We start from the raw sequence: 23,583 nt of genomic DNA on the forward strand, positions 1-23,583 counted from the left end.
TTGCCTCTTCGAAGATTCAAGTTTGAAAATTAAAGTTTTGCTCTGCCTCTAGCAAAAAGTTTAATTCCTGCTTTATTTTGGAAAATAAACCCTGTTTGAAGTCAGGAAGAGAGCTTGTAGTTGATAAATCAGGTGACCAAGCAGCAAAGCTTGATATATGAGAAAAGCAAGCAATAAACTTTTTGATACATCAGGCAAATTTCGGCTGGATTCCAACGACCAGCTTCAAGGGAGCAAACATGAATCTGCCCACGGGTGTGCTGTTGCTTTGAGGTGGACATGACATTGCCACTCTCAAAACCCTCTATAAGGAAGTGCCAAAGAAGCTGCAGCTGCTAAATCTACAAAGTGTGGGAGTCTTTGCTGTCTGCTCGTGCCCTCCCACAGTGCTGGTCCAGCTGCCTCCACTGGCAGCTGTCAGATGGAATTCAGAAGCTAAAGACCCATTGCACTCTGTGAGGCAGGGCTGGACCCATGGTGGTAACACCTTCCCTCTGCTTCACTTAATTATTCTTGGCTATCCCCACTTTATGAAAAAAAATAAAGGTTGAAATATTACTTTGTATCCCAACATTTAACCTCGTTTGTGTTTTAATCTCGCTTTCGGGTATGTTTAGAATCTAATTCTTTCCTCAATTGTGGATCGAGGCGAACTTGCCTCTCCTCCCCTTAAGGGGGATCTGAACACGCCAGCACCGGTCTGGGCCGGACTGGAGACATTGGGTGCTTGGATGGAAGGCTTCTCGTCCCGTTTCCCCTCACACAGGAGCTGCCGTGCGACCGGGAAGGTGCGGTCCCGGGGGTGTCCAGGGGCTGTTTTGGGGTGTCTAGGGGCTGTTTCGGGGTGTTCTGAGGGCGTCCCGGGGCTGTTTCGAGGTGTCCCGAGGATGTTTTGGGGCGTCCCGGGCGCTCCCCTCACGCCGCTCCCCGCTCCGGAGCACAGCGCCCCCTTGCGGCGCAGCGGGGACGCGCCTGCACGCGGCCCCGCCACGCCCCTTGGCCGTTGGCACGCCCCCAGCGCAATCTCCCCGCTGCCCCCCGCCATGTCGGAGGAGAAGCCCCCGGTGAGGCGGGGAGTGCGGCGGGAGGAGCCGGCGGGACGGGAGCCGCTGGAAGGCGGGACGGGAGAAGCCGGCGGGAGGGGAGGAGCGGGCAGCAGGGAGGGAGCGAGGAGCGGCCGCCTCTCCTCGTCCCGGCGGGGCGGGACTGCGGTGCGGCTCCGCCTCGCCCGCGGCGCGAGGCCGCCGAGGTGCCCCGGCCGGGGGCAGCAGGAGCGGCCGAGGTGCCGCGGGATGTGGCGGGGGCTGTCCGGCCCCAGCGGGGCTCTGAGCCCGCCGCATCCTGCAGTTTTCCGTCCAGGAAGGTGTGAAAACGGAGAACGAGCACATCGACCTGAGAGTTGCCGGGCAGGACGGCTCCGTGGTGCAGTTCAGAATCAAGCGGCACACTCCCCTGAGCAAGCTCATGCAGGCGTACTGCTGCCGACAGGTAGGCGAGGGCACGGCCCGGGGCTCCGTGGGGACTCCCACGGACCCAAAGGGCTCCGACAGCCCGGGGAAGCGTCCCCGTGCTGGTGGAACCCTCGCTGCTTCTCTGCCCGCCTCGTGGAACATGCTTGTGAGCAGGCTGAGGGTGTCCAGGTGTGTGGGAGAATGAGGAGCTGGGATGCTGAATGGAAGCTGCCTCTTGCTCTTCAGGTGCTCCCTAATGTCCCGTGACAGAGTTACAAAAATTCCTCCAGTTCCGATCCTGACTCATAAACAATTCACTAACCTTCATCTCCAAAAACTTCATCAACTTTGAGTGCATTTTCTGTTTGGAAAACGGCACAAGATAAATTCTTCTATGCCACAGCTTCCTCATGTACTGTTTTCTTCTCCCCTCCTGTGTCTCCTGCTGCCTATTGCACAGTTGTGACCTGTGTTCCACAGGTGTCACAGGCTATTCCTTAGTGCTATCCTGAACTGAACAGAAGGATGAATCCCACAGCTCAGTTCCTGAGCCTGGAGCTCCCAATTTTACACAGAGCAAAGGGTGGGCATGTGAATGGCTTTGGAAACAGAGTCAGATTTTATTTGCCCTTGTCTGTTACTTGCAGGATCCTTTCTTTGCTTGTTCAAACTTTACACTCTGCCCTGCTCTGTGCCTGCTGCACCCTGACACATCTGGGGTTTTGGAGAGGCACAGGAGTTTTAGCATTCCTGTGTGTGACACAAGTGTGAATCACATGGATTTTAGAGGGCAGAGCAAGGTCCTCAGTCCCTGATGCAGGGTATAAAGACTTCCTCATGTGATTAAACACTGTCAGAACAGGATTCAGTAGTGTGGTAACTCAGGTTTTAAGGGCAATGTAAAGTTACCACCATTTGACCTTCCTCAATGTAGACAGCAAGACAAATGTGCTCAGTGTCCTGGTGGTTAAATCTTAATCAGAGAATCACTGAATGGGGTTAGAAGGGAATTAAAACCCATCCAGTTCTACCCCCTGCCATGGGCAGGGACACCTTCCACTATCCCAGGTTGCTCCAAGCCCTGTCCAACCTGGCCTTGGATTCTTGCAGGGATCCAGGGGCAGCCACAGCTTCTCTGGGCACCCTGTGCCAGGGCCTGCCCACCCTCACAGGGAAGAATTTCTTCCCAATACCTAATCTAAATCTATCTTCTGTCATCCCCCTTGTCTTTTGGGTGTTAATTTTGTTACCATGTGTTCTGACAGTAAATCCATGAGCACTTAGTCTGCATTCAGAAATCAAGTGTGGTTTCTCATCTGTAACTTTGAACTTGCAGGGCTTGTCAATGAGGTACATTATGTTCCTGTTTGATGGAAAGCCCATTAAAGAAGCAGACACACCTGCACAGGTATGAAAAACACTCTTACTGCAAATTGCTACACAGATATTCGGGTGTCTGAGTGGTGATCAAAGGGGCTTGAAATCAAAATGATCCTGAAATAGTTGCTGTGAGTTTAGCATGTTCCAACAAATTTATGCAGGATGACTGATGGGAAGTGTTTCATGTCTTAGTTAATTAAAGTTATTCCTGAAATGCTGATTCGGAGCAGAGAGCCAGGTGCTTTTGTCAGCATGTGTTTTTCAAGTTTTCTGTATTACTTATCATTTCTATGTTTTTAAGATGTTCAAATAATTCCTGTGTTACTCCCACAGCTGGAGATGGAACATGATGACACGATCGAAGTGTACCAGCAGCAGACAGGAGGAGGGTGCTAAGACACAGCATCTTTTGGAGAACAGTTTGAGGATCCCCATCACACCCCACTCTCATCTCTCCTTGGATTTGCTATTTTATTAGGGAACAGATGAACATGCCAATCACACAGGGTTCTTTGAAACTTCTCAGGATATTTACCAAAGTTGCTTGTTGTCTTTGACATTCTGAGTGCACAAGTCAAAATAGTATCTGCAGGGATTGAGCTGTGTCTGAATTTCACCATTTAAAATTCAGATTAAGTAATAATATATGTTGTCTCTCTGTTGTTAGCCTTTTTAAAAAATACTGTTTGTATTATCTCTTTTTTTTCTTTATTTAAACTTGTGGCCTAAGCATTCATCCATGTATTGGGACACTGAGTGTTCATTCCTGGTTCGTCTTGTCCCTCTGTTTTAACTCAAAATATATAAATAGTTCAATGTATTTTCATGCCAAGTGTGAGTGTAAAAGTTTCCTTTTAAGATGTGCTTGAGAAAAGGGAGAAACCAGATACAGGTTTTAAGTTTTTAGCTCGTGTTACAAATTCATTCAATCCCTTGGGCAGCATCCTGCCCTTGACTGGGGCTAGAACACAATACAGTGCTTAGGATAGGGTTTAAATACTTCAGGTTTACATGTGGTTTTTCATATTATGATAAAGTAGGCCAAAATATACTTTTTTAATGCAGAAATGGGGTTTTTTTTTGTCCTGCACTATTGCAGAGCTGGAGGTAGCTAGGCAGCTGGTCCAAAAACTTAATGCTTGTGATAGAGTAGCTGTGTTTTTTTGTTGTGCAAGGTGATAAAAATCCCATCACTGAAATTCCAGCTGTTTGCTGAGGGCTGGGCAGCATCGATCCCTTTGCCCTGCTCCCTTAACTTTGAGTCTTTCTCTGTGGGCACTGGAAGTCTGTGGCCTCAGGTTTCTTTATAATACCTCTTTTTGGTATATAAACTTGGTAAATGAGAGGGGGAAATGCCTTTTAATGTCACCAAACTGTGCAGAAGCGCTAGTCAGTGAGGAGAGACATTTAGGTGTCGTCAAATAAGCTGCTGTCCTGCCCCTCCAGCCTTGCTGAGGTTTAATTATTTGTGTGGTGTTTTGGGCTCCAGGAAGCCCGTTCCTGAGGAATTTTAACTCAGGCTGTCCTGCTGCTCCATGGAATCATCCCCAGCCTTTTCTCTTAACGTTTATTCACGTTATCTATGCTTCTTCTTGCTGAAATCTGGCTGGAAAGGCAGATTTCAGCATATTCCCTTTTCCAGGGTGGCGGTAGCTGGGCTGGGATATCCCGCGGATCCCCTCAGGGCCTCGGGCCGGGCTCTCCGCTCTCTGCGCAGGAAAGGCCGTGTGGGCGCTGCTCCGGGCAATCCGCCCCGCATACCCCCGCTCCATGGGGCATTTTGCGGATTCTCTTGCATCTTCCCCATCGTTTCCTATAGGCAATCCCGAGGTTTTCCCGCTCCGCCTGCTACCGGCGGGAGGACCGGCCGCTACCATAGAGGCGAAGCGGGCGGATAGAGCGCCGCCCTCCGCCCCGCCCCGCCCGCGGCCGCTCCGGCCGCGCACCCGGAAGCGGCGGCGGGGCCGCGCCATGGCGGGGACTGCGCTGAAGCGGCTCATGGCCGAGTACAAGCGTGAGTGGCGCTCCGCGGGCCCCTGGCGCTGCCCTCACAAAGGGGAGCGCTCCCAAAGCCCGGGAGGGCCCGCGGGCCGGGCGGGGCCGTGACGGCCGCCGGGCAGGCCGGGCCGCGGGCGTCGCCGTGCCCCGGCTCCTCTCTGGCTCCATGCAGCTCCCGGGGCGGGCTGGGGGTCGCGGACGGGCACGGGGCACTGAGGGGGCTGTGGGAAGGGAGTCCTGCCCCCTGTCCCGCCGGGACACCGAGGTGACACCTCTGGGATTCCGCTGTTCCAGGGGGAGGCTGGGAACCCCGGGCACGTGGCCAGTTATTTTGGTGTTTTTCCTTGTTAAATTTTCCAGATGGAACAGAATACTGGGAATCTGTATGGAAATCTCTGTTATTACAACAGAGGTAATTCCAGGTGTTTGTCAGGGCAGATCGTTCTGCTTGCGGCTGCCCCTGGGTCCCTGGAAGTGTCCAGGGCCAGGTGGGGCAGGGCTTGGGGCGAGCTGGGCTGGTGTCCCTGCCCATGGCAGGGGTGAAATGAGATAAACTTTAATGTTCCTTCCAACTTGAATGATTCTGGAATTCTATGAAGTCCTTAATGGAAGCAGAATGGCTAGTAAAAGGATTTGAAATCAAATTTAGTAATGAAAGGCTAGACTTGTTTGTTTAAAAACCACTGTGGGATGTGGCTGCAGTGACGCTCACCACAGGGACCAGAGACCAAACCTCTGGGAATCCCTGAGCTTCTGGGATGGCTCATCTGCTCCCTGATGGGTTTGAGACATGTCCAAAAGTGCCTTTTGTTGGCAAGAAATACTTGTTTGTGTACCTAGGTGCTTTAATGCTCTGGCTTTGTTTACAGCAAGGAAGTAAATGGAGAATGGAGAAATGTTTGGTGGGAGCTGTGCTGTAAGAACAGGCTCTGTGCTCCAGGGAAGGTCACTTCCTGTGCTCTGTCCAGGCATGGGGACTTGTTTCTGTCATCATTCCGAGGAATAAACCAGCCTGTGTGAAAGTATTTATAGAAACACATTTTCTGCCAGCACTGTGCTGTTCTCAGGCTGCTCTGCAGCTCTCTGAGCTGAGCTGTCACACAGGGTTTGGGCACCGAGGGCTCCCCACCCAGCTGGGGCTGGCTGTGTGTGCCCTAGAAATCTGCATTTTCCTGTTGTAATCCAGAGGCAGTGACCTGAAAAACAACCACAGAAAATCTTGGCACTGCTTCTCTCCTCTCATATCAGTACCCTAAGTCACAAAGAAACATTTATGATCCTTTGTTGTTGAGGAGCACAGAGATCTTACTGGAGTGTCTTGTATGAACAAAATATTTCGGAAAAATTATATTAAATGACCTCAGAAAGATTTTTACTTAATGCCAAAGGCAGACATGAGGTGACTCTTCTCTGCTTAGTTTCCCAGGGTAACACTAGGCAGGAACAGAGATAATGTTTTGTCTGTGATCTGCCTTTACAAGCACTTTCCCATGCCCAATAAAACACAGTATTGTAAAAAGTGAATGTAACTGGCTGAGTGCACAGTGCTTTCTGGAAACCTGAGCTGCAGCAGTGCAGTAAAACACACATTTTGGTGTCTGTGCATTGTTATTTCCCTTTAGCACAAACCCCAGAATCACTTAGGACTCACAACCTTTCCCTCGTGTCTCTCTAAAGACTGGCAGTTCATTGTAGCTCTGCAGTCTCTTAGCCCTGTAGAGATTTCCAGCTAAAGTTATCATGAAAAATAAAAATAGCTCCTGGCTATAGGCAGTTCTGCTGCCTCTTTTTGCAAGTCCTGCCTTGGGACAGGGCTGGAGCCTGAGGTTCAGCTCAGTGTGAAGTTTCTCCCTCCTGTGTTGCCCTGGGGGAATGTGGGCATGGGAATGGTTTTCAGTGACCCTCTCCTGCCTGGGTGAAATCTTGTGTGTGTTATCTACACAGTTATGGACATTTCTTTTTTCTTTACTGTCCCTCTTCTCCTCTATCTCTTCCCTTTAGTTACTTCTAGTAGTAACAGTGGTGTTGGCACTCAGTGCCTTGCTGGTGGGTGTATTTTCCTTACCAGATTTCTAATTCTTTCCATTTTTTTCAATTTTTGTCTTTCATCTTTTTCTGTGCATGCCCACACTCTGTTTGAGTCTTAATTTAAAGATTTATCATTTCCTTCTGTGAAAAATTCTTGGCATTGTGAGGAGTTTCTACCTGATATATTTCTGCATTTTGGGAGAGGCTGTGAAATTGCACTGGTTTTCTTTCCTTTTGAAGAAGGAAGGGAAGCTGTGGGCATCCAGATGACACCGATTGGGTTTCTTGTCCTCATTTAGATCTTTGTTTGATTTCTTTCTTTTTCAGATTTACTATCTACTCTGCCAGAACTAGTTTGGATAAAGCTGAAAAAAAAATCAGATATAAAAAGGGCATCATTTTTATTAGAGCATGTGCCTGTTGTTAATTCTAGATTTATAATATTATTAAAGCCTGACCTAAGTCTCTCAGTAGCTTATATTTGTGAGAGTTAAAAGATGGAAACCTTATTTTTCTGTGTGTACTGTTTCTTGAAGTAAAGAAACAGCATCAGATCTTGAAGATGTCTTGTGCTGGCTGAAATTTCAAGTCTAAAATGGAAGAATTAAATCTGGAAGAATTAAATCTCTAGAGACCTGAGAACTGCAGTGCCTGATTGGATGCACTGGATTTCCTTCCTGGCACAAACAGGCAGCAGGGATTGTAATGCCAACAGGTTTCTCTGGAAGTGCTGGCAGGTTGAAAATAAAATATTTATGTTAATTGTGAGATTTGGGAAGTCACAGAAATGATAAACCTTCTGAACCTGGCAGGGCTTCAGTGGGTACCTCCCATCCTTAGTGCCTGGGGAGATTGTGTGGAATCAGAGGAAAACTGACTTTTTCTCAGTCCAGATGCTGTCAGATACTGCACTGAGCACATGCCCATAGTATTTCCTGAGTCCTGGGCTTTTAATCCCCTTGCAGGTTTGCTGCAGTTTTTAGGAATCACACTGCTGAACTTCTCTTTTAAGGATGTTCTCAGTCTCTTCAGTGCTTTAACAAGATGTGTTTTCAGCTCTCCTGAGAACCATCTCCATGGTGGAATTGCCTGATGATGACTCCACAAAGAGCAGGGAAATGAAAAGGAAAGGGCTGATTGTGTGTGCAGCAAACCTGCCCTGAATTCCTGATAGAGGCATCACATTTATCTGGTGTCAGCTCTGTTTTAAGGTCACAAGGTCTGGCTCTGCTCCCAGGGAACAAATAAAAAGTTGCACCTGGGGAGGTTTAGATTGGCTATTGTGGAAAATTTCTGCCCTGAGTTTGGCCGAGCTGCTCTGTCAGAGTCACTCTGCATGTGATCAGAGCACTGGTTTCAGCCTTCACTGCCTTCTGCTGCTCACTGACAAATAGCTGGGCACCTCCCTGGCATTCCAGTGGAGTGACCCTGCTTTGGAGGCTCTGGTGAGTGATGCTGTGTCAGCTCCTGTGCTTCATGTTCAGCTGGGCTCTCAGTTTCCTTTTGAACAGCTCTGGGGAAGTCACAGGGTAGGAGTCACCATTCCCTTGGAGATCTTTCTCAGTGATCATGTGCAGCCACTCAAAATCGAAGCTCCTGTGCCCCTGAGTGCCCAGATTCTGCTTTACCTGATCCTTGAGGATGGAAACCTTTCTCTGAGGGGGGAGCTGAGCAAGGAAGTGGAGAATTGTCCTCATGAAGACCGTTTGCTCTGTGGGCTTTGGCTGTTTATTCCTTCCCATTGCTCCTGTTCTCCTAGGAGTGTTGTATGACACAATTCCATGTGGCTGCCCACCAGCTTTTCCAGGGAAACATCAGAGGCATTTTCTTCTTGGGGAGAACCACAAGATGGAAAATCAAAGTTCCTGTGCCTCTGAGTGCCCAGATTCTGCTTTACCTGATCCTTGAAGATGGAAACCTTTCTCTCAGGGCGGAGCTGAGCAAGAAGTGGAGAATGGAACCTCTGTCCTCATGAAGACTCTGCTCTGGGCTTTGGCTGTTCATTCTCATTGCCCCTGTTCTCCTAGGAGTGCTGTATGACACAATTCCATGTGGCTGCCCACCAGCTTTTCCAGGGAAACATCAGAGGCATTTTCTTCCTAGAGAGAACCACAAGATGGAGCAAAATGATTCCAGGAGCTCCTGTGTTTGACATCACCCTCTTTCTGTCTAAAAACATCAACAAGAAGCTACTGGAGACCCACTGTGAAGCTGGAAAAACCTGCCATGGAATGCCAGGACGTGTGGAAAAGAGCAGGGCTGAGTTTCAGTCTGCTGCTGGGTTTGGAACTTCAGAGAGGGCTGTGCCAAGGTTAAGGGCACTCTGAGCAAACTGAAGATCTCTCCTGGCAATGCATCTCAGCATCTTTGAATGCTGCACTAAAGGAGCTGTTCTAAGACAGAAATCTGTTCTTTCACCTACAGCCTGGACAGAAATTAGGTCAAGTGTCTCTGGCTGTGCTCTGTGTGTTACTGAGGTGCTCCAGAGGCCATTGATGAGGAAACACAGTGCTGCATAAGCAGCTGGGAGTGTCCCCTCCTGCCCCATGGCTCACTCAGAGCCCTGGGGTTGGTGCTGAGCCCCCAGGAATTGGTTGCCTGTTTGTGGCTGAGCTGTGCCTCAGCTGCTGCTGTCTCCCTGCAGAACATCAGAGCCTGGAAACTGATGGTCAGTCCACTAGATGGAGAAAATCTGGTTGTTATTTTATCAGCACGTGGTATACTGGCCTTCACCAGCTTGAGGTGATGCTAAAGATTGTTTCCTAGAGAAAGTGAGGATTGATGGATCCAAACTTTCTGTGCAGCCATGGCTGTTTTATTGATGCTGGTTTTTTTTTTTAACTCACATTTTTCAGGCCATGCAGGAGGTTGGATTGAATTCTCCTGTGTCTGCTTCTCCTGGTTTTGTGTTGTTCTGGGTTTTGCACTGAGGTGCATCAAACCTGGAGAGGTTACAGGAATACAAACTTCAGGCTGTTATGGTTTGCAGCAGATACCACAGAGGTGCAAGAAAAGAGTGTTTCCCAGGCTTTGTGAAATGTTTTTGTCTTCCTTCTCAGGTTTAATTTATTGCCTCTGTGAAGACAGATGACTCAATGATCCCAGAGGTCTTTTCCAACCTAAACAATTCTGTGATTCCAAGGCTAGTTTTCAGGTTTTCTAGGAGCCTGAAAAACCCCAAAGTGCCAAATAATTTTGTCTAGAACACTGTCCTGCATTAAGCAGTGGTGGTGGGGCCCCTGTGCTAAGCCATGGCCACTCACACCCCCCCTGAAATGCTTGGGCTCACAAATCACCTCAGTCTTCCTTGTGTTTGTGTTTTTGCAGAGCTGACCCTGAACCCACCAGAAGGGATTGTGGCAGGTGAGGAGCTGAGCAGGGTTTGTGCCCTCTGGAGCTGTGACCTTGTGTTCAGGTAGCCCTGAGCATTGTTCTGTTCTGTTTCACAGGTCCCATGAATGAAGAGAACTTCTTTGAATGGGAGGCCCTGATCATGTGAGTTAAATGCTGTTTGGTGTCTGAAATCAGCTGTGATGCTGTGATGAGCTTCTAGGAGAGCAGGAATTTTAAAAAGTACTGTCAGTTCTGTGTGACATCAGCATTGGCCTGCCTTGGGCTGGAAACTCCTCTGATCCAAACAGGGACTTAATTTGGACTTTAAACAGTGACAGAGGCAGCATTGGTGATGTGTACAACTTGTTATCATAACTTCTTGTACAGGTGTCATAATAACAAGCTCACAAATTTGTCAAGAATCCTCATTTGGGTTCCCTTGGATATTATTTACATTTACAAACACTGTAGGAAACAAACAGTTTCTTGTAGATCACACATACCTTGGAACATTGCCTATCTGCAAGTGCAGGACAAGCTTTGAGTGGAGTAAAATACACAAATTATTAGTGACAGGAGAAAAAAATCAATGCCTAAAATTAGTTTACTTTCAATATTTCATTAGTTTACTTACTATTTTTTTTTCTTGAAATATTGAGATGTTCTGATCAGAAAAAGTATTGAAATTTAAGTAAAAATTCTTTTGAAGTTCTTTACACTTCCTGAATCAGTTGGTGTTGTCAAGGGTTGGATGCAGTTGTTTTGTGTAGAAAAAGATTCACTCTTCTGTTGATGAATAGCTCTGATCCTGACCTGCTGTGTTTTGGGGCTGATGAAAACTCTTTTACAAAGCTGTGTTCTCTCTCTTCCACTCCCCAGCTGATGGGTGTGGTTGTTGGTAGCAAAATTTGCCATGAAAACACAAAATCTTTTTGCCCAGCATCTTACAGGTTGTCTTCTCTCTTTCTTGTACTCCTACTCATGCTGTACCTTCTTTGGGAACTTTGAGTACATGGAAAAACTGGTGATTTTTACAAAATAAATTCTAAAATGCTAGAGGAGAGGTAAAAAGCCGTTTGTCACTCACATCTGACAATTTATGCAAATACTGCACGATTAAAAGATGAAGCTCCAGACCACTGAGTCCACTTTGAAGCTGGTGGTCTGTTGTTGGGGTGGATCCTGGCTCTGTATTTCAGGATTCCTTTGGTAAGAATTGGGGATTTCCTTTCCTTCAGCCAGGCCTGGGTTGTCCCAGAGGACTGGCAGTGGCTGTGACCCTGCTCTCTCTGTGCCTGTTCTGATCTGGGCAGGTTTTCCCTGCAACCACCAGTGCTGACTGGGGAGATTCTCAGCTGGTGTGGGTGGCAGAGTTTTCCTAGCTGGGTTTGCTTGGAATCTGTTATCTAGGGATGAAAACCAAGATTTCTGTCTCTTGGGCTCAGGGGTGCAACCAATCCAAGAGCTGAGTTCCCTATTGCACACAAAGTGCCTGTGTGGGTGATGCTGCTGCATGGCTCTGAGCTATTTTAGACCTTGCTGAGTGGAGGTTTGATTTACCACTGCTTGTTTTGCTCATTGATGGCAAGAGTTGGCAAATGCCTCTGCTTATGTGCAGTGATTTCTCCTGGGATAACAGGTTGTGCTTCCTGGTAGCTCAGTGCCCTGAAAAGAAACACTTAGCATGGAAATTGGTTGTTCTGTTGCCTGACATCAGAGATTTTGGCTGCAGGGTCTTGGGCTTTCTGTGAGAGGCACAGTCAGCACATCTGCTTTGTACTGGGCCAGATTTCAGGTCAGGCAGCTGTGATTGCTGGCAGTGTGGAAATCCCAGAGGGTTTAATGCACTTCTTGGAACATGGAAGGAAATTCCTGCTTATTGGTGCTTCCTCCTAGCAAAGTGCTGTGCCTGAGTAGAGGTTTCCTGAGGGACGCTCAGAGGTACTTCTGAATTGCCTAGAAAACACCTTTTCTGATGTTTCCTGTCACATCCTTAAAGAACAGAGGAGCTGCTCTGCAGACTTGAAAGCCCTTTAAAGTGCTGAGTGTTGAGCTTCAGGTCTGTGTCAGCGTAAAATGAGAGGCGGAGGTGCTTTAATTTTGGTTTCTGCATTGTGTGTGTGTCATAATAAAGTTATATTTTAAGATCTGCTCAATTTTGAAGGTGTGATACAATAGAAACATGTTTACCCCAAACACATTGGGTTACTTTCATCTCTTTACAAATCTTGTTAGTAGCAGTGTTTGCAATGCCTTTGGAAAGTAAGTTACATGACTTGTTTGTATTTGTCTGTGGTGGTCTCCTCCAGTGTTGTGTGATCTCAGATGTGCTGTGTGAGATTCAGGGAATGAGGTGTGCAGATGAGAAAACAGGAGTAAAGCTGCCTGCAAATTTTTACCCAGATGAAGTGCAAATGGTAAGAAACATAATTATGAAAAAAGCAGAATACTTTCTTTCCTTCACCCAATTTATATAAAGCTTTATATAATGGCACATAACTTTAAAAAAAGAGAGACCTAAGAAAGAAAAGACATCTCTCATTTGTCAATTCAGAGGTAGGCTGGGTAATGTTACGTAGATTGATATAAGAGCTTGACTTGGAGATAAAACAATGCATTTTTAAATAATGGAAATAATAATTATTTGTATCTCCAGTGTTCTTGTCTGCAGCAGCAATGCTGGAGGAATGTAAAATGCATAAATGTTAAGACCATAATAAAATAAAGGAGAGAACAGATTTTACACTCCTAAAATGAGTGTGATGGGCACAGAACTGAAAATACCCATGTGAAAACCTTTCTGAAGACCAGAGGTGGGGAGCATTGTTGAAAGCCAGCTCTTTGCAACATTTCAGGAGAGTTTGCCTTGTGTTGCTCAATTCCCTGGCGCTGCGTGAGGTCTTCCAGGCTGTGTTGTGTTCATGGATTTGACATTTCAGGGCCAAGTTTTGCCCTCTCTGGTTGGCATGTACAAGTGTGTGTTGCTATTAAAGTTTATCCCCAAAAGACACAAAAGCATGCAATGGTTAAGAACTTTATTAGCCTAAAGATTGCTTGAAAACTAAACAGAGTAAATTGAAGTCAACTTATCACAAAGCTGTTTAGAAAGGTAATTAGATCTATAATTAGGCTTATGACTTTTGTTTCCATTCCCCTTTTGGGCATCTGATGATTGTGGGGTTTGGTGTTTTTCCAGCATCTTTTCACAAATAAGCTGTTTGCAAATGTATGTGAAGCTGTGATTATAGAATTAGAATCACAGAATTGTTAAGGCATCAAATCCAACCATTCCCCAAGCACTGACAAATCCACCACTAAACCATGTCCCCAAGTGCCACATTCACATGGTTTTTGATTGCTTTCAGGGATGGTGACTCCACCACTGCCCTGGGCAGCCTGAAAAACCCTTTCAGGGAGGAAATTTTTCCCAATATCAAAACTAAATCTCCACTGTTGTAACTTGAGGCCGTTTCTTCTTGATTTGTCTCTTGTTCTGGGACAGAGCCTGACCCCCACCTGGCTGCACCCTCCTGTCAGGGAGTTGTAGAAGGTCCCCCCTGAGGAGCCTTTTCTCCGAATTTCCATTAGCTGTTCTCCTCAAGGTACTTCTCTCTACTATTTGGAAGATCCCCACCACTCTTCTCTGCCCCTTGCATGAGTTACAGCCAGCTCCTGGAGGGCAGAGCTTCTCATTTTCATGTTTTGCCTTCTTGTCAGCTTTGGAATCACTGCAGAGCAGGGGGTGATGGCAGCAGCTGCCATGCTCTTACCTCCCTGGCCCTGCCAATGTCCTTTGTGAGCTCAAAGTGATGCTGTCAAGTTCAAATGCTGAGTGTTTTGTAGCTGCAAATGCTGTCTTGGATTAACTTTAATAATTTCTTTGAAGTTGATCCTGGCAGCGCTGAGTGGCTGAAACAAAAGCATTTTGCTCACATAATACAGGGCCTAAAATGGAGTATGTTGGGTTGAGTGTATTTGACAGAAGAGCCCTTAAGGCTGTGGGTTTGCTCTCAAAACAGAACATAGACACCCACCAGCTTTTCAATGCCTGTATGTACATACTCTCAGAAGTTCAACAATAAGCCTTTAAAATGCAGCTGGAATTAAAATGGTCAGGAAAAAATGCATTCAGTTTACTCTCAGATGTGAATTGAATCCTGACTAAATTTAGGGAAAAGGCCAGAAAGGGAGCAAAGTGGTTGAGACAGTTTGGCTTTCATTCTTGCAGAATGTTGGTGCATTTCTCTTACCTTACCTGCCAGTGTCAATATTCATGTTTAAATCACATAGGTTTTGTGATTTAAGCCAAGTTCTTGTGATTTAAGCCAAGTCTTTTGGATCCCCAAGTTTGAGAGAGTAAGTCTTCCAGTGCTTTAGGATTTGCTGCTCACCAACTTTAATGTTCTTTCTGGCATGGAGAATGTAGACTGGGAGGAGGAAGCATGAATATATTCCTAACCCTTATTTCCCAGACAGTGGAACCTTTGTTTCAACAGCCTTTTACTAAATACATGAGGTTTCCTTGGCAACAATTTTTGGTGCTGAAGCTTTTTTCGTCATCTTTCCAATCAAGGGAAATCATGTTTGTGTTACAACTTCCAGATGTAACTCCAGGTTCATCAAGTTTGAATACATCATGGCTAATGATTTATTACTTGTTTTTTGCTCACAAATAACTTGGTTTTTTGCTCACTTTCCACAAGTGTTTTATGTAGGCAGGGTAAAATAGTTGTCTTTATGTTCTCAACTCGGCTGCACTTTGAACTAGATTGTGAACACAATAAGGAAATGTTCCTACAAGAGCCCTGATGAAGCCATTTGTTCTCCACCTGCACTGGAGGGAGGGCAAACTCAATAGCTGAAGTCTGCAAAGACACATTGTTGTCCTGCATGTCTTCTGACAATTATGGTCTCTGAGCTGTGTTTTTATTTTTCCAAACCTTTGCTGTGCTTTCTGCATCAGACAGTGATAAGTGTTTGTGGTTGTGCTAGATACTGGCAGTTGGGATCTGTGTGGCATTTATAAATTAATTTTGAGCTCCAGCATTTGACATCTCTGTCTTGCAGAGCATAACAGTATCTTCAAAGGCACAGGAGTCCCACACCTGCCTCTGCTTTCGCTTGACGTGCAGACACTCAAATCCTGGAACATGCCTTGGAGCCAGATACTCCAATTATATCCAGACACACCCTGCTAATTAAACAGTGTTGTGACCTTCCTAGTAATTTAGCGTGCAAGCTTTGATTTCCCCCCTGCCTCCCAAGCCTCATATTTGGATTTAAGTTTATGAGGTGTGGGGTAAGAGCGCCTTAACTCTTTGTTTCCTGGAGAAGACGATGTAACCCATGCCTCAAACATCTCATTAGACAAGTATTTGGGTGAAAGAGCTGTTTAAAACTTTGGTGAATAACATTTGCTCTGTTTCCAGGGGTCCTGAAGACACCTGTTTTGAGTATGGGGTTTTCCCTGCTATCCTGAGTTTCCCGCTGGATTACCCGCTGAGCCCTCCCAAGATGAGGTTCACCTGTGAAATGTTCCATCCCAACAGTGAGTCTGATGCAGCAGGATGCACAGGGGGGTTGCAGTTGCTTGTGCAGCTTAAAAAGAAACTTTTGCAGCAGCAGATCTGGCATCCTTCCCAAGGGTGGTTCTCTCCCTCCCCAACCTGGAGCAGGCAGCACGAGCATTCAGCTGCCCAGCAGTTTTGCTCTGTCTTAAGGTCCTTTTATCTTTATCCCATTATTCCTCATAAAATTTTTGCTCATCCTAAAAGGATTCCAGCAAATTCCGTGCCTTTAAATCTTCTGTACAGGATGTGAGACTTAGTGAATTAATGCAGGCTCTTTCCAGACACAGAATCATAGAATATGCTGAGTTTGGAAGGACCCATCAGGATCGTGGTGTTCAACCCCTGGCCCTATGCAGGACACCCCAAGAATGCCACCATGTGCCTGAGAGCATTGTCCCAACACACCGTGAACTCAGTCTTGTTCTATGGCTTGTATTTAGGTATTTTGGTATTATTTTACTGACTGAAAAGTTGTTCATGGGTGCAACTTTATTAGGCAGCATGGCTTCTGCCCCATGAAATCACAGATTTAACATTTCTGAGGGGATCTCTCTGAAACACAGTGCTCTGTCCAAGCAGACAACACATTTACAGGTGTTTAATATTAACACTTTGCTGGCCTTTGCTCTGTGATACTGATTGAGTTAGAGACCTTTTCCAACCTTAGTGAATCTGTGATGGTGACAATATTATCTGAAGACTCTTCAGTGGGAGTAATTGCATTGACAAGGAATACAGCTCACAAGTTTGAGCCCTGGACATGAAAAAAACCTCAACTTTTTTTTAAAAACCCTTAAGGTTCCTTAAGGAAAAGGCAAATGCTGTGCTCCTGCCTAGTGCTGCCTCTTCAGCTGACATTTTTGCACTTGGAAAACACAGGTCATAATCTCAGCTGGCAATCAATTTATTTCACCCTATCTACAAGGAACTTTGCAATTTCTTGAAGTTTCTCTGTTTTTCCTTTCTGGAAGCACCACTTGTGAAGGTTCTTGCCCATTTAATCCACATCTTTATTCTCCTGTGGAGGACACACCTGCATCTCACAGCACAGAACTGTGTGGACATTCCCAGGGCGTTGTGGCACCACATCTGGAGCACTTTGGCACTTGGAAGCAGTGTGGCCATGTCAGCACCTTGCTGCAGCTGGACTAATTTACCCAAACTTCTTGCCCGGACTGGTCTCCCTGAGCAAACCCTTGTCCCTGCAGCTCCAGATGTGGCCTTGGCTTGAGGTTCACTGCTTGCAGCTGTGTTGTGTGCAGCACTGCCAGGAGGAGTGGGGTGTGGAGAGGCACAAATTGCCTGACTCCTGTGTTAGAGTGGCTTTACACATGGATGTTTGTTCCATGGCATAATTGGAACACACTGGATGGTCAGCTCAGCTCTTTAAAGCCCTGTGTCTCTGAGTCTTCTTAATCTGAAGCTGAGATGACCTGAAGTAGACACTTGAATGTTTCTTCTCAGCTGGGGCTGTGGTGGGCTGCTTCTACCCAGAAAGGGGTGGCTGGGCTGTGCTTTTTCTACTTTTTTCTCCCCCTGTGAGAAATCACAAGGAAAATGTTTTAAAAGTCTGCTGTGTCCCCTCATCTTTGCAGTTTATCTTGTGTGAAGGGGGTATTGGGATACCACAGAACTGTTTTCTGTTATATTAAAATGTCCTTGGATACCCTGGCAAAAGTAACTAAAAAGTGATGAATGGTATTGCTTGCATTGGCACTGAGCATCAGTGTGGGGACATCACAGCTAATAGGTGCTTTGGGAAGGATTGTTGGAGGGGAAATTAAAACCCATCCTGTTCTACCCCCTGCCATGGGCAGGGACACCTTCCACTGTCCCAGGCTGCTCCAAGCCCTGTCCAGCCTGGCCTTGGGCACTGCCAGGGATCCAGGGGCAGCCACAGCTGCTCTGGGCACCCTGTGCCAGGGCCTCAGCACCCTCACAGGGAACAATTCAACAATTCCTTCCCAATATGCCATCCATCCCTGCCCTCTGGCTGTGGGAAGCCATTCCCTGTGTCCTGTCACTCCATGTTTTGTCCCCAGTCCCTGTCCAGCTCTCCTGGAGCCCCTTTAGTCACTGAAAGAGCTCTGAAGTCTCCTGGAGCTTTCTCTTTCCCAGGCTGAGCACTCCCAGCCTGTTTCAGGGGCATCTCTCTGTGGCCTCCTTTGGACTCGTTCCAACAGCTCCACACCCTCAGGTTGGGGCCCCACAGCTGGACAGGGGTGTGTCTCACCTGAGCAGAGCAGAGAGGATCCATACATCTTCCTGCAACCAGCCTTTGATGTCCTGCCTGTGCTGCTGTGCTCCAGCTGTTTCAAATGAGGCACTGCACAGGAACAGGAGTGAATCCCTTCTGCCAGTGGGTTCCTGGCTTGCAGGAAGTGCTGATTCAGCACCTGCCCTGCTGTTTTCACCTCTCCCAGCTATGGTTAGAGCAGCTCCAGTCCCCAGCCTGGGGCTGCAGGAAGGACTGGGAATAAAAGTGCTCCACAGTGCTTACGTGCTTGGGCATAGCTGGGTGAATGGAACACAGCAGCAGCACAGCTGCTTCCAGCAGTCATTCCCACTTTTTGTTTTGTGTTGCTTTCCTGGCAATGGCACCAGCTTGGTCACCTGAGGAATAGAAGCCCTGAAATTACTGCATTAAAATTGTTATTCCTCAGGAGCCTGCCATGCAGGAGAACTAGGCCATGTTGGTAGAGCAATGTTTTCTTTTGAGGTGCCTCTTCAACCTTTGTTTGGTTTCATTACCAAGTCAGTGGAGTCCAGTCTCTGTGAAGACAACTTGTGCTGTTGCTTATGCTAAAGGTGGGAGGGGAAGCACCTGGATCCTTAATTCATAGGTTTCTTTCTTTCCAGGTGCTTTAATGCAGCTGGGCTTTAAGCAAAAAAAAAAGTAGTGGGAATTCTTCTGAGTGCACCTCAGTAATATTCAAAAAGAAAGATCAGTTCTACTGTTCATAATATATTTAACAGAACACTTTATTTTTTTCTCATGTTTATAATATATGTAACATAACACTTTTCCCTCCTTTGTGTAATGCTTTTCATGGTCACAGTCCAGTGGAGGACTCCAATGTGCATTCAGTGCATTCATTTCCATTTGAGTGGCACTGCTTACCTGCTTGGAGCTGTGTCTGTGCATAAATTCTTGCCTTATTCCACCAGGCTGCATCATTCATTTCTTCCATGGAGCCTTTCTGGTTATTAAATGACACAAGTGTTCCCAACAGGCACTTGGGGAAGGAGTTGCTTAAAGAAGATTTGTCCTGGGGATTTGTCTTTCATATTTTCTGTCCTCTTGCTTATAGAGGAAATTTAAACCCGGATTTAGTTTTAACCATAGAAGAGCTAAGTGTTAAGGCTGATCTGTGCCCAAGAGATGGAGATGCTGATCATTTCCACTAAATAACAAGCAATCCTGTGTGCTTTTTGTGCAGTTTACCCAGATGGGAGGGTGTGCATCTCCATCCTCCATGCTCCTGGGGATGATCCCATGGGCTACGAGAGCAGCGCGGAGCGGTGGAGCCCCGTGCAGAGCGTGGAGAAGATCCTCCTGTCTGTTGTCAGCATGCTGGCAGGTGAGCACTGCTGTCCTGGCAGCCCTTCCTCAGTGTAGCCTCTTGCTTTTTGCTTTGTTCACTGAGCAGAGCACGTGGAAAGCTGCTCAGAAGCAACCACACTTCTTAAAGCTTTGGGATTTGTTTATTTATTAGTGAACCAGTCTTCTGAGAAGGGTTGGAAAAAATGCAACTGAGTTAGTAATGGGGGTTACTGCAAGGCTTTCCTTCCAGGTTAGTAGCACCTGAGACAGTAGAGATGGATCAGGTGGTCGCAGAGGCTCAGCTGGACAAAGCCCTCTCTGTATTTGCTGTGCTGTTCTTTATGTTTTAAAGCTGTGTTGGATTTGGCTTTGGCAGCTAAAGGGTTATCAGACCAAACCAATACAGTAAACTGGAGCCCATGGCCTCTGGTTCAGAAGCCAGCACACTCTGTTTGTCTTTGTTATTCCCCTCTCTGCCATCCCTGGTTCAGAGGAAGGCTTCTTGAGAAGAGACCTGAGGTGAAAAACTTTTTGTGGAGCCTTTCAAATGTTTTTTCATAAATCTAACAAGGGCTGTGGATCAGCTCTGTCATGTAAAGTTCTCTGAAAGATGGAGCTTTTTCCACACAGTGGACAGAGCCACCGAACTGCCTGAAGAGGGCAGAGCCATGTCCCTTAGAAGTTGTTGTGAAGGGTAAATTGATTTAGAAGCTGCAAAGTTGACCAAAGAGCAAGGAACAGATTCCTGCAAGGGGCTATTTTAGCTTTGGAATAGTAACCTGCAGTTGGGAAGCTGAGCAGACAAACAGTACCCATGGGATTCCCATGGTTTGGTTTGTGGTGCAGCCTCACCTAGACTGGGAAGTGTGGGAGCCACCTGGTCTCCTTCTCTGCCTCTGCATCCTGTTTTCCCATGGCTTTTGGAGAAATTAGGCTAAAACACCAGTGGCCAGCTTCTTTCAGGGAAACCTCTGAGCCCTGGCTGTGCAGGTGTGTAAGCCCAGGTTCTCCAGGCTGGGGACCTGCTCGCCTGCTGGCTTTTCAGGTGCACCATCAGGACCACGTGGAGAAGGATGGAACCCAGATACTGCCATGAACTGGGCTGGGGTGGGTGTGATTGGTGTGACAAGAGAGGTGAGCAGAGTGTGGTAGTGCCTTCTGGAGCCCCAGGGCAGTGTCCTGCTGCCCACAGACCTTGTAAATCCTGGGTTCCTTCTTACCTCCATAAAAAACAGGGAGCCCCTGGGACTTCAGCACTCCCTGTGCTTCATAAAACATTCTGAAATCATCTGATGAAAGGCGTTGCAGAAGTGAAAGCATATTCTATGGGTGTCCTTGGATTGTTTTGTTGGTTTTTAATAGAACAAACCATCCCAGCAAGGGACAGCCTGTTTGGGTGGCCTGCTTGGAGGGGCTTTGTGTCTGGGAAGCTGGAGAATAAGAAAAAAAACGTTGTGCAGGGAGAGACAGGTGATTTTAAAAGCCCTTGACAGTACAGGGGTGCCACATCTTGTGCCACTTGTTTCTTGCCTAAACTCAAACTTCTTGTGATACCCTTTCTCTTGTGGTCGCTCAAATCAGAGCCTTTTGGGAATGCAGGAGCTGTCACTGCATTTGCTGTAGTGGTGTTTCTGCCTTCTAAAGAAGTGTTTCAAACCCTTGGGGAAGTGACATTCCTGAAGAAGCAAGAGGCTCCATTGCCCACGTGCCTTTGTCTTTCTTGTTTCAGAGCCAAATGATGAAAGTGGAGCCAATGTAGACGCCTCCAAGATGTGGCGGGAAGACAGAGAACAATTTAACAAAATTGCCAAGCAGATTGTGCAGAAGTCACTTGGACTTTAAGCTCACAGAGAGACTGAAGTGTTTTGTATTTCTCTCCACCTGGAAACGAGCAGTGCTCAGTGCTGGTACCAAAAAGGAAAACTTTGTAAAACTATTGGCCTAGTTCTTATAATTCGTTATTTATTTACCATCTCTTTTCTTCCACTGCTCCAGAGAAGCCTCTAGTTCACTCACTAAATTGTGTGGAAAAGGGATTCAATGGTAGAGAAAAATACAGAGACAATGCTGTTTCAAAGGCTGCTTGTTGCTACCTTCCTTTGTGGTGTGGAAAGCCTGGAGATTTGGCAATCTGCAGCCCTCCCTCACCCATCTGCTGTTGGAGAGCAGTGTTGGTTTGGATCATCTGCTGGCAGAATTAGTTGTGTTTTTATAGGTAGCATTGCATCAGGAGCAGCAGTAGACAGGAATTACTCTATCCATTCTGTACTTGTTAGGTTGAGGGCAGCTGTTGCAGTCAGAGCTGATTTGAAGAGTATAGTTAGCAGGAGAGGCTGTAAAGCAGAGCTGTAGTCAAGGTGTGTTAGCAAAGAAAGGAGCTTTAGGCAGTGAGCTGTGAGGGCTGGCTGGGGTCTGGAATGGCCTGGTGTTGCCATGCACCACTGTGAGTTTGTACTGAGCCTTTGAGTCACTGCTGGCTTGGCAGCAATCCCAAGAGCTGCTTTATTAATCCTTGAGGACACTCAGCTGTAAACTCCACACTCAGAGGCACAAGGTGTGAAGGCTGCATTGTGCAAGGTCACCTGGCTGAGGTGGGTCATTGGCAGCTGGAAAATCCAGTGAGGATGTTTTTGCTCTGCTGGGCATGTTCACAGCTCTGCAAGAATACCAGCTCACTCTGGTGACATGTGAGTGCTGAGAGGATTTGGCACTGCTCTGCCATCACACCTGTGCCCCATTTTCAGGTGAACGAGCCAAGGTGAGCATGATGGAGTTACAAAAATCACCTGAGTGCTCTTGTGTATTAAATAGGAGCCAGAGAGGATGGGCTGTTTGCTGGAGGATGGTACTAGGTGTGCTTTGGACATTTGCAGTGTTGTAGCCAGTGTGCAGGGTGCAGGAAATTCCAGCTGGTCAGTTCCTAAAACTGCTGAGGGGCCTCTGCTGACCTTTCTGCTTTGCAAGCCAATCTCATGTGTAGGTCCAAATTTCTCCAATTTACTACAAGCAATAACATGCCCATTGATAGCACATGGAACCCAATTTTGTTGGCAGCTTTAAATGGGCTAAATTTGACAAGGGCTGTTGTTTTTTTTTTAATGTGAAAAAGTGTGATGTGGAAGGAGTCACACCATGAAGAAGGCTATACAGAGGTGATTGTGTGCATGTGTGTGGTACAGCTGTTCAGCATTTCTGTCTTGCTGTCTGTGCTGCAGATCACACTTGGCCATTGTTGTGCACCTCTGGAGAGTTGTATTGCTACAACCTGCTGATTTTTACCTCCTTGTAGAATAATTGTGGCTTTGATGTCAGGGTGGAAGGGGGACTGGACATAGTTTGGGAGCAGAGATGATGAAATAGTGTTGTACCTAACTAGTATTTCAAGGCATACAGGAAAATGTAGCACTTTATGCAAACTGGGAGTGTTTTGTGTAGTAGAGGGAGGATTGTTCCTGGGAGTACTGCAGCCACCTTTGGGAGCAACCCTGGGGAGCTGCAGGAGCCACTGCAGAAACACAGACATGGCAAAAATGGGGTTTGCTTAAGTGCTGAGTGTTTTATTCATGTGTGCTTGTTCATTATCTTGATTTTATGGTGGGATTTAGTCTGTATACTGAAAATAAAGTGCTTCTATTTTCTCCTTTTATAGTTGTACACAAATGTATTGCAGTGGGTGTTGTATGTGAGTAACCACACAGCCAAGAGACCTGCTCCAAAGGGGTGGAAGGGTTCATTCTAACCCAGCTAAAACGTGGCATCCTTTAGGAGTGAAAGAGCTGACATGACTGCATGGGCTTTCCAGGCAAATGTCTTGTCTCTAGTGCTGGCAGTGGGTGATTCAAAGAAAACTATAAAAATCTGACAGTGGGCAGATGTGTAGTTTGTCATTATATCCATGTGTCTGGCCTAGGAAGTTCTTGTGAACGTGCAACAGGTGAATTCATTCAGGATGTGCTGGTATCAGCACTTGGATTTGAGGAGGACACAGAGATCATAGAATCACTGAATGGTTTGGATGGGAACAGACCCTAAAGACCATCTAGTTCCAGCCCCCTGCCATAAACAGGGATAATTTCCACTCAAGCAGATTTCTCAGATGCCCAGTTCCTACTCAGAGCTCCCATAGTCCTCAAATCTCTGTTCAAAAGTAAAAAACCTTTCTTTTTAAGTGACTGACGTGCAGTGGGCTTGCTGATGCGCATTTGAAGCCACCCAGTGACCATATCCACCTCTCAGTCTTAAAGGTGGCAGAATGTGGGCAGAAATTCACCTCAGAGGA

General features: G+C 46.7%; 2 protein-coding genes across 3 annotated transcripts; both read left to right on the forward strand.

Moving 5' to 3' along the window:
- The first annotated feature begins 1,043 nt into the window (after positions 1-1,043).
- LOC128941039 (small ubiquitin-related modifier 3-like) lies at positions 1,044-3,227 on the forward strand. Its single transcript, XM_054282949.1, has 4 exons — positions 1,044-1,064; positions 1,360-1,488; positions 2,788-2,859; positions 3,165-3,227. The coding sequence occupies exons 1-4, from the start codon at positions 1,044-1,046 to the stop codon at positions 3,225-3,227; spliced, it is 285 nt and encodes a 94-aa protein (XP_054138924.1).
- Positions 3,228-4,778: 1,551 nt separating this feature from the next.
- On the forward strand, positions 4,779-22,084 carry UBE2G2 (ubiquitin conjugating enzyme E2 G2). 2 transcript variants are annotated; one of them, XM_054282846.1, is made up of 6 exons: positions 4,779-4,845; positions 10,185-10,220; positions 10,307-10,352; positions 15,620-15,738; positions 19,201-19,341; positions 21,034-22,084. In XM_054282846.1, exons 1-6 carry the CDS (start codon positions 4,803-4,805, stop codon positions 21,144-21,146), a joined length of 498 nt encoding a protein of 165 aa, XP_054138821.1. In that variant the 5' UTR covers positions 4,779-4,802; the 3' UTR covers positions 21,147-22,084. The 2 variants fall into 2 exon arrangements, with proteins under 2 accessions (XP_054138821.1, XP_054138820.1); XM_054282845.1 differs by lacking the exon at positions 4,779-4,845 and having other exon boundaries at positions 10,011-10,220.
- The last annotated feature ends 1,499 nt before the right edge of the window (positions 22,085-23,583 follow it).

Source organism: Melozone crissalis, unplaced genomic scaffold (assembly GCF_028551555.1).
Source record: "Melozone crissalis strain CALT ecotype California unplaced genomic scaffold, PUWL_Pcris_2 ptg000034l_1, whole genome shotgun sequence".
Taxonomy (NCBI): domain Eukaryota; kingdom Metazoa; phylum Chordata; class Aves; order Passeriformes; family Passerellidae; genus Melozone; species Melozone crissalis.

What these genes read in the sequence shown, in the direction of transcription:
- LOC128941039 (XM_054282949.1), top strand. Translation starts at nt 1,044, where the DNA reads ATGTCGGAGGAGAAGCCCCCG. An exon ending in TGTCGGAGGAGAAGCCCCCG is followed by an intron (nt 1,065 to 1,359) that starts GTGAGGCGGGGA and finishes TTTTCCGTCCAG; the next exon opens with GAAGGTGTGAAAACGGAGAA. An exon ending in AGGCGTACTGCTGCCGACAG is followed by an intron (nt 1,489 to 2,787) that starts GTAGGCGAGGGC and finishes TTGAACTTGCAG; the next exon opens with GGCTTGTCAATGAGGTACAT.
- UBE2G2 (XM_054282845.1), top strand. Translation starts at nt 10,109, where the DNA reads ATGGCCACTCACACCCCCCCTGAAATGCTTGGGCTCACAAATCACCTC. An exon ending in ACCAGAAGGGATTGTGGCAG is followed by an intron (nt 10,221 to 10,306) that starts GTGAGGAGCTGA and finishes TCTGTTTCACAG; the next exon opens with GTCCCATGAATGAAGAGAAC. An exon ending in TGAAATGTTCCATCCCAACA is followed by an intron (nt 15,739 to 19,200) that starts GTGAGTCTGATG and finishes CTTTTTGTGCAG; the next exon opens with TTTACCCAGATGGGAGGGTG.